This window comes from Anopheles moucheti, chromosome 3 (assembly GCF_943734755.1).
Source record: "Anopheles moucheti chromosome 3, idAnoMoucSN_F20_07, whole genome shotgun sequence".
NCBI classification, from domain to species: Eukaryota; Metazoa; Arthropoda; class Insecta; order Diptera; family Culicidae; genus Anopheles; species Anopheles moucheti.
Window position 1 is genome coordinate 57691939 of NC_069141.1, and position 14700 is coordinate 57706638.

The 14700-nt window shown below is 42.5% G+C and overlaps 1 protein-coding gene across 1 annotated transcript in view; it reads left to right on the forward strand.

Moving 5' to 3' along the window:
- Positions 1-13019, forward strand: part of LOC128300619 (tyrosine-protein kinase Src64B) — a 76471-nt gene extending 63452 nt beyond the window's left edge. The window contains exons 2-5 of the mRNA XM_053036744.1: positions 6130-7705; positions 8980-9193; positions 9272-9525; positions 9599-13019. Of these exons, the coding sequence (XP_052892704.1) occupies positions 7483-7705; positions 8980-9193; positions 9272-9525; positions 9599-10521 (1614 nt within the window). The 5' untranslated portion in view covers positions 6130-7482 and the 3' untranslated portion in view covers positions 10522-13019. The remainder of the gene's footprint in view (positions 1-6129; positions 7706-8979; positions 9194-9271; positions 9526-9598) is intronic.
- Positions 13020-14700: the final 1681 nt, after the last annotated feature.

Genomic DNA, 14700 nt, shown 5'->3' on the forward strand with positions numbered 1-14700 from the left:
TCATGTGCTTCCATTATACTATGCCTACTGCGATTGTGGTGTCTAGTAAAGGCTGTTGAAATGTCATGTGCTCCGCTAGTACTGATAGGCGCTTGCGTTGTTCTGTCATCCCAAAACCCCTGTATGGCAGTAGTGCCTCAAAATGTGGTATAATTCTCGTCTGTTTTATTAAATTTGGTGGTAAAAATAAATCCTTTAAGCTACCTTTGATATACAATAGGGATCGTATGATGACTTTGTATCAAAAAGAACTGTTGTATAAATCTATGATATAAATCCACTACTAGAGAGAAGCATCATAACTTCCCTTTAGCATTCCTAATGATGACTGTTCCTAGTCGATGAAATTCCTAGTGATGATGATCGCTCAAGAATAGAATCACGATTCGACAAAAACAAACTAACAGGAAACGTGTAATCCGCTTCCGGGGAGAGGCCCGCAAAAAATAATAACGCACGGTGGCGCAACATACTATCACAACGCCCAACGGTGCAAAGGAAGACACCAGGCTAGGATAATCTGTTTCTTGATCGTCCTTCTTCAGCTTCATCCGCTAATCCGCTTAAAATATTCAATCATTCATTCGAGTTTACAAAACGCACACACACACACACACCAAAACCCCCCAGAACCTTCCATCGTTGTTGCGTGTTGTGGTGGAGCGTCCCGGCATCACGACCTTGTTATCGTGGTTATCGTATCTGTTGTCCTGTCCAATATCCTTGTAAATACTGACGCTTTTGGGGTAAACGTCTAGCTGCCGAGGAAAGGCGTTCCGTTGATAAGACGAGAAGGACGGGTGGGTGAGTATGTGTGTGGGAGAAAGATGATTACGTCCGGTGTGCAATTTCCGCCATCTGTTGCGTCAGTGTTTGTCAAGATCCGCAGTTGTCGACAACCCCTCTCTCGTCGCGATCCCAGTTTCATGTCCGGATAGCTTACCCCACGGAATTTTATATTGACACACCGATAATTAGTGGCGAATGGAAGAAGTTTCAAGCTGTGTTTCTGTATATTAGTGTGTGTGTGTGGGTGGGTGGTTTTGGTTCTACTTCCGGAAAACAAACGACACCGGGGAAAGGATATTTTCCTTTAGGTGGGTGTATGTGTGTGTGTGTTTATGACCTGACGGGCTGTAGAACTTAATGAGCAAAAATATTTATAATCACCTTGTCATTCCTCACACTTTTCGATTTTTCGCTTCTAATTGGAAGATTGTCGTCTGTTGATTCCACCCGCTGGTGTTTTCATTGTGTCGCATAGGTATCGAGAGTTCAACTGTGTGGGGACCCAGGACACAGTGGTTTTGTCGTCGTAGAACCTGTTGCCATAAGGAAGAATTGTGTGTTGTTATTGCCGTTGCCAAGAATATTTAGACAGTCGTACATTTATACCTCCCCCAAACATCGGTGTGTTGTTCCGGTTTTACACTCCCCGGCGGCGCGCTTGAACCGTTTCCGTTTACACAGTTTGTTGATATCCGGTAGAGCACCGGAGAGTGTTCTTTATCACTTTGAAGCATGCAAAAGAAGGACAGAGGCGTGTGGTAAGGCGCTATTATTGTTTATTTTTTTTATTTCGTTGCATAAACATAAAAGGATATCCGAGTCTCTCTGACTAGTAGAATTTCTTATCCCGGTGAGGGGGTGGGAAGGACCCCGGGACCATTCAAAAGGAAAACATTCTATTTCGCATCGAAGTGTATCGCTTTTACGTTCGATTGCGAATTTTCCTGATGATAGTGCATTTTCAAGTCAATTTCCAACGGACATGATTGATGTGTATTTTATGGCTGTTGGAAAAGCTCATTAAGCTTTTCCTTTGGTTTGGTGTACTGTTTTGGTTTTATTCATTGAGCAGTGAATTCAGCAGAATTCATCAGATTATTTTTTTTATGTTTATAACATCTTCCGATGTGGCTGTCGCCCTCTTCTTGTCATTTTTATTGTAAAGATTCTTTTTTAATCAAGTTTTTATTCTTGCTGAACTTGCTATGTCTATTGGGAAACTAGCTATTCGTAGTGTTTAATGTATAAAACAAGACCTTAAGTTGAAGGATAAATCCGTAGTTTTGTCTTCAAGAAAGTATCATTAATTAATTAATTTATCAAATGCGAAATAGCAAATCCAATTACAAGTGTACATACAGTATTCACATGAAAGAGAGTAATTCGCAATAAAACACCTCCAAATCCAATTGATTCATGAAAAATAACGTTTAAGAACGCATCATAATATCTCACTATGGTGTCTGAAAGCTTTTTTTTCTGATAATGATGCATTCTCGTTTGATCAAAATAGCTCGATCGTACAAAAGCCATTTTCCTCTCTCTCTCTCTTTTATTCATTCACTTCACTTCACTTATTGCATCACTCTCCGCCGGACCTTTAATAGAACATAATGAGGTCTATTAGTATCGCCAGCAGCGATGTTAAGTAATTTATCTCATTTATTCACCATTGCTACATTAGCATATTCTTCCATTTTGATTTGCTGTGCGGAAGCGGAGCCAAAAAGGTAACGAATCAGCAAAAATTAACAAGCGTTCAGCTTCTTTCGGTGTGTGTGTGTACTATGTGTATATTTCTTCTTCCTTTTCTCAATGATTGCCAAAAGGCAATCTGGAGTTGCAATTTAAGTGCTCTTTTGCCCACGTTGCAGCTCTACAATCACCCGCGTCAGCAACAACATTATTAGTTCGCGCAAGAAGAAGCGAAGCGCGCGAGCAGTTAGTAAAGTTTTGTACCGCTGGCGCGAAAGTGTAATTTAATAATTAACTTTTACTGGTCGAATGTAAAATATGTGTGTTTGTGTGTACATGTTCTATGCACAACCTTCCCTGGGGGAAATGGTTGGCCCTTCCAAATGCCGCCAACTTCTCTATCCTCTCGTCTCACCCGAAGACAACTTGGAGAAGATTGTCAGAAGGAATCGGTACTGCAGCACTTCAAAATTTTCTCTCATTCAATTATGACGAGTAATGGAGCGTGTCATTTCGTAGATCTAACTGGAGCTGCTTTTGGTATCACTTTTTTCCTCTTTCCACTAACTTCGTGGTGAGGAGGAAGCGAGACACGTGTTGGAGGAGAATTGGATTGGTCGTTTTCCATTTTCTTCAGGGAAGTAGGAAGAGCGGGGAGGTCTCTGTCGGCTTTGTCAATACCCTAAGGAGCTCTGTAATTGGAGCATACACCAGCCCGCAAGGGTCCCCCCTCATGATCATTAAGATCTTGTTCAAGGACTCCACTGCTGGTGGTGGGTACCCTGCAATTCAAAATAGCTAAAGGTTATGATTAGGTTGGGTAAATCAAATTCACGTTTTCCCTTCTGCTTATACCCACGGAAAGGTGGAAAATGGTGCTTGGCAATTATTTTCTCCCGTTACAATTATTTTGTAAACACAAATTTAAAAATTTATATTACAATTTCTCCGGCCCACGGCCCTAATCCTGCTGTGTGGATCTCAAAACGAAAAGGAATTTAACGCTTTTCATGATGGTCATGAAACACGTCTAGCGTGCAACATTTGTAGGATTTATCAATAATTAAAATGCATCTGTGTGTTGTTTCCCTGCAGTTGCAGTTGTTGCACTCTGCACTGCACATTATTATTGCTCTCCCGGCTTCGCTTTACACTCGCCGAAGAGCCAGGAGGTGCAATGGCACCCCGCCGCCGTGGGTTTTGTCGCTCGTGTACCGCCGGTTGGGAAAAGATTTTATAAACGCTCGTATGCACGCGCGACACATATGGCCGCGGATGCATTGGCCTCGCCCGGGCATTTTTGAGGGCTCGGGTTCCCTTTCCATGGTCTTTGGAACAACGGGAGAATCGAATGACACAAAATGTGTTTGTGGAAGATGATGTGCGTTATGTGACCATGCCCCACTGCACACGGGGAATCCCTTCAGCCGAGTAGTGAGCCCATTAAAAACCATATGGCATGCATGTATCGGAAGTAAACACACAAACACACACTCGTTTGTTTCAAGGGTGGCGCTATGTGGCCGTTTTAATGTCCTGGGTTTCTCCATTCACGGTCCTCAGTTGGTGCAACACACTGGAGGATATTTGTTTTCGAAACGTTTCGAAGAGATATTCTGTGGAAAGTATAAATAGTTGCCGGGAACATGTGAAATAAATTTAAAATAAATATCATGAATTTATTTAATTTATAGTATGACGGCAGTGCCGTATTTACAAATATCATGAATTACTTTAGATAGTTTTTCTTAATGATAAAAAAGATCATACAGTTTGTGATCTTAGGGATAATATAGTATGTAACAGAATTATTCAAACTACTGGTTCGAACATATTTGAATCCGATTGAATGAGTTATTTCAGTTAAATCTCGCCGACAAGTCTTAGCTAATGTGGCCAGTAAAATCTTTAACAGCCTCGATTACAAGCCTGCAACAAGAATAGGGATCGATCCTCGAAATGCAACCCTTTTTATACCCACTGACGGTGGCGCCCTCTTTCGTCATTCGTTCTGAACTCCGATCCTCTAAATTGGCAGGTTGTGTCAAAAACTTTGACAGCTAAGGTTTCATAGATTTAAATCCTTTCTCTGAGTGTAAGATGTGAGTAACCAATTAGTGAATAAGTAAAATAAATCCTCCATGAAGAGCTTTTGAATCAGTCCAGAGTGAGTAGGTTTAAGTGAGATTCATTTCTGACTCAGTTAACATCAAACGGAGGCTTCGTCTGCAAGTAGTAAATTTAGAATCATTTCTGGAATCTTAACTTAAGAATTTAATCCCAATCAAGCTTACTTACTCAAAACTAAGTGACTCTTGACTATACCCATAGAAAAGATTTAAATCTTCGGAAAATTAGCTAATACTTGTCGTGGGGCGATTTAACTGAAATTCTCATTCATTTGGAATGTATTGAGATAGATATAGATTCTTACACATTAGATAAATAGTTTTCTCGATCGAATATACATCTGTCGTGTTGGAATGCTTTGCAAGTGTGTGAATTTAGCATACTTGAATAGAATGATGTAGCTGAAAAGATTCCTTGATCTTTTCTCGATCTTGGTACGATTTTTTTTGGAGATCTTCAAAGATTTCGTGAGTACTGGTAACTTTTAAATAAGTTATTATGATTCCAACTTTAAGCTGATATTTCTAAATGTAAATTGACGCTAGAATATAAACAAGATGTACGGGTCGTTATTTATATTGTTTTAAATGAATTTTAGGTCCCTAATGTACAACAATGTAACATTCGTTTATTAACAATAAAAAATACTCACCTCCTTACGTAAAAGAAAGTGAAGCAAACCATTTTCCAAGTTAAAGAAGCGTGTGTTTAAATCCTTTTCACACATAAAGGTGGTTGTCTGGTGGTTTTGGGCCAAAAGCATCAGTTGTCGTTTTGTTTGCATACGCTCTAAACCCCGAAAATGTTCTGGTTTTGTTCGGTCGTCTATCCCGCCGATGATGGTGGTAATTCCTTTAGTACTACGTACATGATGCCCCACAAAATGTTGCTCCCGTCTGCTTTTGCGGTTGTTCTTCACACTGTGGTGTTGCGTAGTAGTAGCGCTGTGTTTTCGGCGAGGTGTAATAGACCACACATTGGCGCGAGAATTGCCACGCATTATTTCGTGGTGCGGTGATATCTTCGCTTCGCGCGTCACCGTGCTTTTTGTTACACACGCAGAGTTGTTGTTATTCGTTACACCGCCCAGGGTCACCATCTTACGATCGCAAATATCCGTGCTCTGTGTATATGGCGGTACTGCTACTACTACTGCTGCTACTGTTGCTGATGCGCTCCCCCCTGGCATCGTCCAGACGTGAGTTCATTTTTAAGGGGGCGTTTTGGCAGCAGACGGCATTACAATTTTTATTTCTGCTATGGTTCGCGTTAGTGTTGCTGTTGGTTGAACTTTAGCATCAGCAGCGCGTTTCTTACTCATTTGAATGATAGGGTCATGCGAAAAAAAAGATGTGGAAAAACATTGTAGGAAGCTTGTAAATTAATAAATTATAACGTTTGCTAACGAATTTCCTTCAAAACAATTAAATATTCTTCCTTTTCACATCTACAAGCTAGTGAAAGTTGTACTAAATTAATGATTTTTGTTCTTTCTTCCTTTTCCCTTCCGCACAGATCTTTCCATCATCGTTAGCGGTAAAAAAAAACGGATGTCCATCCCCAAGGACCCCGGATACAACACTCCACCGAAAGTTCTAGAGCAAACCGGGCCGAAAAAACTTTCCCAAACACTATGATTGCACCGGTCGTGGAAGCGAAACGAGCAACAGCGACAGCAACGACGTCCAAAGAATCATTGCAATTTGTCGTTGTTCGATTTGCATAGTTGTAGCACAAAGTTTCCCAAAGGAATTCTGTGCAGTTCTCGCGTATACAGGGGGAGAATCGGTGGTGGCATCATCATCATCGCATCGAATCAGTAGAAAGCACACACTGCTCGAGCCCAGAACCGAAGATAGACTACGCGCGCTGCATGACGAGAAGGACATTCTGTTCCGTGTTCGGCCGACACAACAGCACCAAAGTGTAGCAAAACACATTCCCACAGCCCACAGCAAAGAACCAGCCACACACACAACACCGCACCACGGAAGATAGCGAATGTTGTTACTCGCGCAAAGTTTAGCGTTTGAAGCAGGGTTGGCTAATGAAAAAAGTTACCAACCACGATTACTACTACCACTGCCTGCAGCAGCAGCAGCAGCACGCCTGACAGTGATATAGCTGGAGTGGAGTCGGGACACAATTTAGGACAGAGCGGACATACACACAAAAACGATACACACTACTGTTGGTAGTACCATGTGAAGCGGCTAATAGTTTTGCGAGACGTTACGAGAACTAGTCTCGTTTCAGCGTCCCCATACCTGGTTAGCCAAAGTACTTGTGGGTCTTGAAGCAATTAGAATCCATTCATTAGCTCGCAGCGCGAGGAGTAACGAAAAAGAAAAGCGCAAAGTCCACTTTCAACTGACCTCCAGCACCCAGATACACACGACGACGTGCCGGTTGATTATCTCCCCAAATGAGGATTCCTTCAACGAGCATCACACGTCGTTCACGGTTGCTGTCATCGTCATTTTCGGTTAGTTCGCTACCATCGCCACCATCCTCATCCTGTCCGGCAGCATTATTTGCACCGATACCGGGCTATCCGTGGGCTCGATCCGATAGCCGGACGTGAAAGCAAGCAGTAGTAGCAGCCACAACATCAGCAGCAACACCACCAACCAGCATCGATAGCTGATAGAGCAAGGCGGAGCACCAAATAGCTTTTTATTCCGTGAATATATAGCAACAACAAAAAAAAAGAGCCGGTACGCGTGTGCGGTGTGAAGATTTATTTCCCCCCACCGGTCACAGAAGCAGCAGCAACACACATTCCTCCCCCAGCAGAAGTGCCGGGCGCGTTTTGCTTAGTATCGTTTCATCTCTTTTGCCGTCTCCCGTTCCTGTTGGTGCTCAACGATGGGCAATAAATGTTGCAGCAAGCGACAGGATCAGGAACTAGCGCTTACCTATCCCGGCGGCTACAAGAAGGGTGACAGCAGCTTCAACTCAAACCTCTCCGGACCGAAGCACAATAATGGTGGTTCGATCGATTCCCGGTACACACCCGATCCGAACCGGGGCCAGCTTATAAAACACCCGAAAGGTGGTGTAGACATCATTCGACCACGGACAACACCACGTGAGTAGTTTCTTCACGTAAATTCGGGCATGAAAATTATGAAATTATAATCTCAAACAGGAACTATAATCAAACCAAACTTAGTACAATTTGAGTGACAAAATGTTCAAGTTTTTGTTACTCATTAGTTTCAAATTCAACTTTAAGATTCGCTTTAGAGACTCAAAGCTTAAGACTAACACTTGTTTTATACGTTTTGTTTGCAATAGGACGCAAACCTACGACTGTTACAGCTCTTTAGATCTGTTACAGCTTTTTAGATCTGTTACAGCTCTTTAGATCTGTTACAGCTCTTTAGATCTGTTACAGTTATTTAGATCTGTTACAGCTCTTTAGATTTGTTACAGCTCTTTAGATCTGTTACAGCTCTTTAGATCTGTTATAGCTATTTAGATCTGTTATAGCTATTTAGATCTGTTACAGCTCTTTAGATCTGTTACAGCTCTTTAGATCTGTTACAGTTATTTAGATTTGTTACAGCTCTTTAGATCTGTTATAGCTCTTTAGATTTGTTACAGCTCTTTAGATCTGTTACAGCTCTTTAGATCTGTTACAGCTCTTTAGATCTATTACAGCTCTTTAGATCTGTTTCAACTCTATAGATCTGTTTCAGCTCTTTAGATCTGTTACAGCTCTTTAGATTTGTTACAGCTCTTTAGATCTGTTACAGCTCTTTAGATCTGTTACAGCTCTTTAGAGCTCTATTTTTTTAGATGTTAGACGATCTTTTTTTTTGTTTAACTGTTTTAAGTGGAATTACCAAAGCCTTAACGTCCAATCCTCCTCGTTGTGCTTTCTTCTTAGTTCAATGCGTGTGCCGTTTGTGCATCAAGTCGAACGGTCTTATCTATTGTGGTCTAGTTGGACCTGTCTATACTTCTCATGCTGTGAAGCGCAGCACACAGTCTCTACTGTGGTTTGTGTATGATGTTGATTACATCAGCTGTGCTTACGAACCAAATCGCTACGTTAGCTACGGTTTCGGATCAGCACCAGCACCACGGGTCTTCTTCTTATCGCGCACTTATGTTCCCTGATACCATACATCACCTCGGGGGTCAACTAATATGAGATGCTTGGCATATGGTTAGGGATGCAATATTGTTTTGCTTTTATGAGACTGAGAGCACTATTATCAGTCTTATCAGCATCATATGGAGTACATTGTGCGGCGTCTCATATTGGCGATGGACGTGTTTATAAATTTTAATTATCAAATTCTCGATGGCTTCCTGTTTCTATTAATAATTGTTTAATTTTTAATTTCCCTCTAGTTCTGCCCGGTCATAACACGAGAAGGATAGTGGTCGCGCTGTACAACTACAATGCCCGCGAGGAAACGGATGTCAGTTTCGTTAAAGGGGACCGCATGGAGGTCCTGGACGATACGGAATCAGACTGGTGGCGTGTAGTACATCTAAAGACCCGCCAGGAGGGGCTAATTCCATGGAATTTTGTCGCTGAAGATCGCAGCGTCAACAGTGAAGAGTATGTATCTATCCCCTTCAGATGTGGTGTCCTGTTCCAAATGTTGTACTAATGCAAAATCATCCCCATTCCCTACAGCTGGTTCTTTGAGAATGTGTCACGAAAAGAGGCGGACAAATTGCTGCTGGCTAATGAGAATCCCCGCGGCACCTTCCTGGTGCGACCGTCCGAACACAATCCGAACGGTTTCTCACTCTCGGTCAAAGATTGGGAAGAAAGCCGGGGCTATCACGTGAAACACTACAAGATCAAACCACTGGACAATGGAGGCTACTATATTGCAACGAATCAAACGTTCCCATCGCTACCGGCACTGGTGATGGCATATTCAAGTGAGTAGTGACCACGATACATCTTTCCGATTGCTCAACGCTAATCTATCACCTTATGTTTCAAACTTTGCAGAGAATGCCCTCGGACTGTGTCACGTACTGTCTAGTCCTTGTCCAAAACCACAGCCCCAGGTGTGGGACCTCGGGCCGGAACTGCGCGACAAGTGGGAAATCAATCGCAATGAGATCCAGCTCATTCGCAAGCTCGGTCACGGCAATTTCGGCGAGGTGTACTACGGCAAATGGCGAAACAACATCGAGGTGGCGGTAAAGACGCTACGCGAAGGTACCATGTCCACGCAAGCCTTCCTGCAGGAAGCGGCCATCATGAAAAAGTTCCGCCACAGCCGGCTGGTAGCGCTGTACGCCGTTTGCTCCAAAGAGGAACCGATCTACATCGTGCAGGAGTACATGTCCAAGGGTAGCTTGCTCGACTTTCTGCGCACCGGCGATGGTCAGTTCCTGCAGTTTGAGGATCTGATCTACATTGCCGCCCAGGTAGCGTCCGGCATGGAGTATCTCGAGCTGAAGCAACTGATCCATCGGGATCTTGCCGCACGGAATGTGCTGATCGGTGAGAACAACGTGGCAAAGATCTGTGATTTCGGGCTGGCACGCGTGATAGCGGACGATGAGTACTGCCCGAAGCAGGGTTCCCGTTTCCCGGTCAAATGGACCGCACCGGAAGCGATCGTGTACGGCAAGTTCTCGATCAAATCGGATGTTTGGTCGTACGGTATACTGCTGATGGAGCTGTTCACCTACGGTCAGGTGCCGTACCCGGGCATGCACAGTCGCGAGGTGATCGAGCAGATCGAGCGCGGCTACCGGATGCCGAAACCGACGGCGCACCATCTGCCGGACGACATTTACAGCTTAATGTTGAAGTGCTGGGACGCGATACCGGACAAGCGGCCAACGTTCGAGTTTTTGAACCACTATTTCCAGAACTTTACCATCACCTCGGAGGTGCCGTACCGAGAGGTACAAGATTAAAGTGGGCAGCAGCGTGAGAGACGAGTCGCTTTAGGTTAAGAATCATATGGACGCGCGTTATGTGCACATCCGCGGCATCAGAAACATACATACGTACCGTTTTCCTGTGTTCTTCTTTCGCCAGCACGCACGCACTAGTTTCACGATCGAGCTTTTATGTTTTGTTTTCGCCTTGCTCCCTCCACCATCTCTCCAGTTCGCTTCTAGTTCCTGATCGAAGGTAGATAGAGGTGTGTGTGTGTACAGGAGGAAGAGGATATGCAGCTGTTGCAAATTGCTACAACAGCAGAATGTTACCGAAGCAAAAGGGTGCGCACAATTTCATCTAATTAGTTAGATGCTGCAATATTATGTTTTTTTTTTAGATCCTATTTGCTCATTTCCACTAGCGATAACGATTGAGGCAAACACACACCACACACACACACACTCCCAATAGCATAATTAGTAGCTGCAATATCGTTCAGCTCCAGTTGCCAATACATTGAAATGCTGTCTACACTAAAGGGAAACATCCCCCTCAGTGGTGTGGATGGCCGCTGATGATGATGATGTGCTTGTGTGTGACCGCACAAACCACCACGTCTCTATTATTCACAACTGTGTGCGCGCATTTATCGATGTGGGAAATTACAAGTACTCTTAGGTATGACAAATATTTTAGTAACATATTCAACCGGGGGGGAGGTGTTTTTAGAGCACCAGAGACGACCGCTGCTGTGTGGCACACGAACACAATCAATCGTAACAGCGCCCGCATGACAATGAACCGATCCCTTGTAGCTTCTAGTGCGAAAGGCAGGAAATGAGATGGCACGTGAAATTTATCTTTCCGCGCGAAATATTGAAAAAGTAAAAAGAAAATAAATAAGGAACGTTAAGAAAGCTCTAGCGCGCGTGCGTCGCGCAGAAAGAAGAATCCAGGAGTACAGTGAGGTACAGGCTTTTCCTGAACGTTATTAGTTTTTAAAATGATCGTATTGCTTAAGAAGGTAAACAAAAAAGAACAGTAGTAGTAATGAAAACAGAATATTCGGGAACTTTTTCTCCACACGCTAATCGATGACGAGAGATAAAGGGGGAAATGGTGAAGGAGCATGGTAAAAGACGATGAAAATTTGCAGATAGATATGAGACGAATTGATCCGAAGATCGATTAGCAGTTAACTAGAGCCAAGGATCGACGATAGGTATCGCTTTTGTGAATGGGAAGATCCATAAATACACACGTGTCGGAACTCTCGCTTTCTCCCACCCGCTCTCTGTAGTCCATCTTTCCCGCCCTTTCTCGTCCAACCCACAACGTATGTGTGTGTGTGTGACGTCACGGAACTTTCGTGAGATAAGAGTGACAAAAGAAGCGCAGACACAGAGAGAAGCGGGAGAAAAGAGAAAAATGAAAGAAAAAAAAAACCAAAGTTCAAAATGTTATTCTTCTAATTCTAAACTTGTGTAAACGTAGGTTTTGAGATTTATTTTATAAACGGAAGAAAAGTCCAAGGAAGTAATATGCGCGTATTACAAGCATCCGCACATCGGCCGTATGCGTTGGGCTAGTTATGATTGTGCAGTGTAGGAGCGCTATTTATGTAATTAATATGGATAGGTTTTTGCTTGTTTTGTTCTGTCTCTTCTACACAGCTTTCGTTTCCTTTCAGCTGCGCGCACTGCACATTTTCATACTATGTGTGGTCAACTCGATTACTCTTGAATATGTAGGACTAGACAGCGTTCAAAGAAAACGAACTAAATCATTCTCACAACATAATGAAAACGCCAAACAAGTGAATGGATTAAACATAAAAGGTTTACAACAACTGGATAATCATCCGCTAGGGGAACATTTCTTAAGGAACTGGTTTTTCTTTTGTGTGTGTGCTGTAGTTCCTATTTGTCGGCATCGGCACCGTTTTTGAGCGGTTGTTTCATTTATTTAGAATTGAACTGCACAAAGAAAGACATTTTTACGCTACGTTTTTTTCTCTCTCCTGTAAGTAAACTGTAACTAATCGAAGGCAAATCTCTAGTCCTTTACTGTGCGTGATATGAAGCCACTGGGGTTGGGGGTTGTTGTCCTCCCTACCAAAAAAAGCTCTGCCAATGGTGGCTTGTATTTGCTCCATTTTGCTCCTTTTTATTATTTTAGCTATACACACATACTTTTATGGGTTGACAAAACGCAGATTGAGCCTTTTCGGTGCGGGAACATGGGAGGAATTCAAACGGCTCCCCATTATGAAATAGTGGCGCCACAATCCTTTGAGAATCATAAGTGTCTTCAAACTGCCATAGAGAGGGAAAAAGGTACACACACGCGCACTCTGGTGAACTCTGCTACTAATTTACAATTCCTCCAAACTTCTTCTTCCTGTTACTTCAGTCGGTTGTTTTTTGATACGTGTTTTGTAAGTCTGTTTTGTAGTGTTGTGCGAATTAGCGAAGTACGGAAAAAGCGCAAAGTCGAAACTTATATACATGAAAAAAAAACAAAAAACAAAAGTAGTAGTTATTTCCTCGATGATATACCACAACAAGAGCATAAAACCGAACCGGATACAATAATGAACATGTGCATTTCGACAGGTTTCGATCACAACCCATCCACAACACACATACACGCAAGAAGGCATCCAGGCCGGGATGTCAATTTTATCAATAACGAAATGAACTTAGGAATGAAGATAAAAACATACACAACAGGATCAAGAAGCGTCGCGCACACACCACCCAAAACGTCACAGCTGCTACTATTACAGCTATATATAATAGCGAGAGAGAGAGAAAAACATCCAATATACGAAGCTAGAGACATTACATGGTACGCGTAACTAAAGCATAAAGTAAACTCTAAATTAAATTAGATATATTCGAGCATATGTAAGTGAAAATGGATCGAAAAGAGTGGAAGGAACACAGTACCATTAATCAAAGCAGAACTAGGATCGTATCGAGATGATTGTGTTAAGATGCAGTGAGGTAAAAAAGTGGTGAAAACGAAAATAAATACAAAAAAACACTTGAAACGCCAAACCTCCTTCCCCCCTTCCCCAAAAGAACAGCATCAACATTGACCATACGCACATCTGTGTGTCTCACTACTCGCGGGACGCCGTTTTTTTCAATGATCGATTGTCGCGATCGTGCGGCAAGGCGGGGGAATTCGGTCGATCGAGAAAATTTGATAGCTCCGCGATCTTTAGTATGATATGATGACGATTTGTAGGAAGAAAGACAGGGGGGATAACCTTTTTACAAGTACCTCCTGTGCGCGTGTGTTTCTGTCCTTCCTTGCCACGATCGTTGCTTGATGTGCGTGTGGTTTTGATCCATTTTTGGGCTGCGAAGAACATGTGTACGAAAGCAAGTATCCGTCTGGCCCACAGTTTAACAGAAACAATCTATCAACTATAAAGGATTTTTGTTGCATTTATGTAGTGGAAAAATAGCAAACACACAAACAGGATATTAGAAGAAGGCCATTTATGCCCAATGCCTGGCTCGTTGTGCAGCCACCAACTGGACACGTGTGTACGCGCGAAGTCTTGTATCGTTTTTTTGGAACCTCAACACTATAACCCCCACTATAAAACAAAGGAACTCCTTGCATAAACACCCACACACACACACAAATAACTCTGCACCCAAACCATTTACTCTAGCGAGCAAAACTATTCCGACCAAAGGTACAGTGAAGAAATCGGGGTTTTTTTTAGGAACAAAATGGTATTTCATAATGAAACGTTTCCAATCAACAAAACCAGCCACTAAACCAGCTAAAAAGCAGCAGCACTAATGTGACACTTACCTTTACACTAAAGAGAAAGAAAACGAGAAAGTGAATGAAGCAGAACAAACGGGAGAAAATGTTTGAAAGATTTAAACTATAAAAAAGCCCATTACCTTATCACAAACACCTACAAAAGAAAAATACACACCCACAACTTTAGCTACTTTTACTCATTTTCACACAGAAAGCAATGGTAAAGATACAACAACATGAGAAAAACAAGAAAAAAAAACAAATAAGTGAATACTATAAAACAGAGAAAGAACAAGAAAATGAAACAAAAACCAGTAAACTACAGTTAATACTACTAATACGAAACGTGTTTTACCGAAGAAGTTAAAGGATCGAAGTTCCTTTGGGAAGGAACAAAAAGAAAAGTGGATCGTCACAGT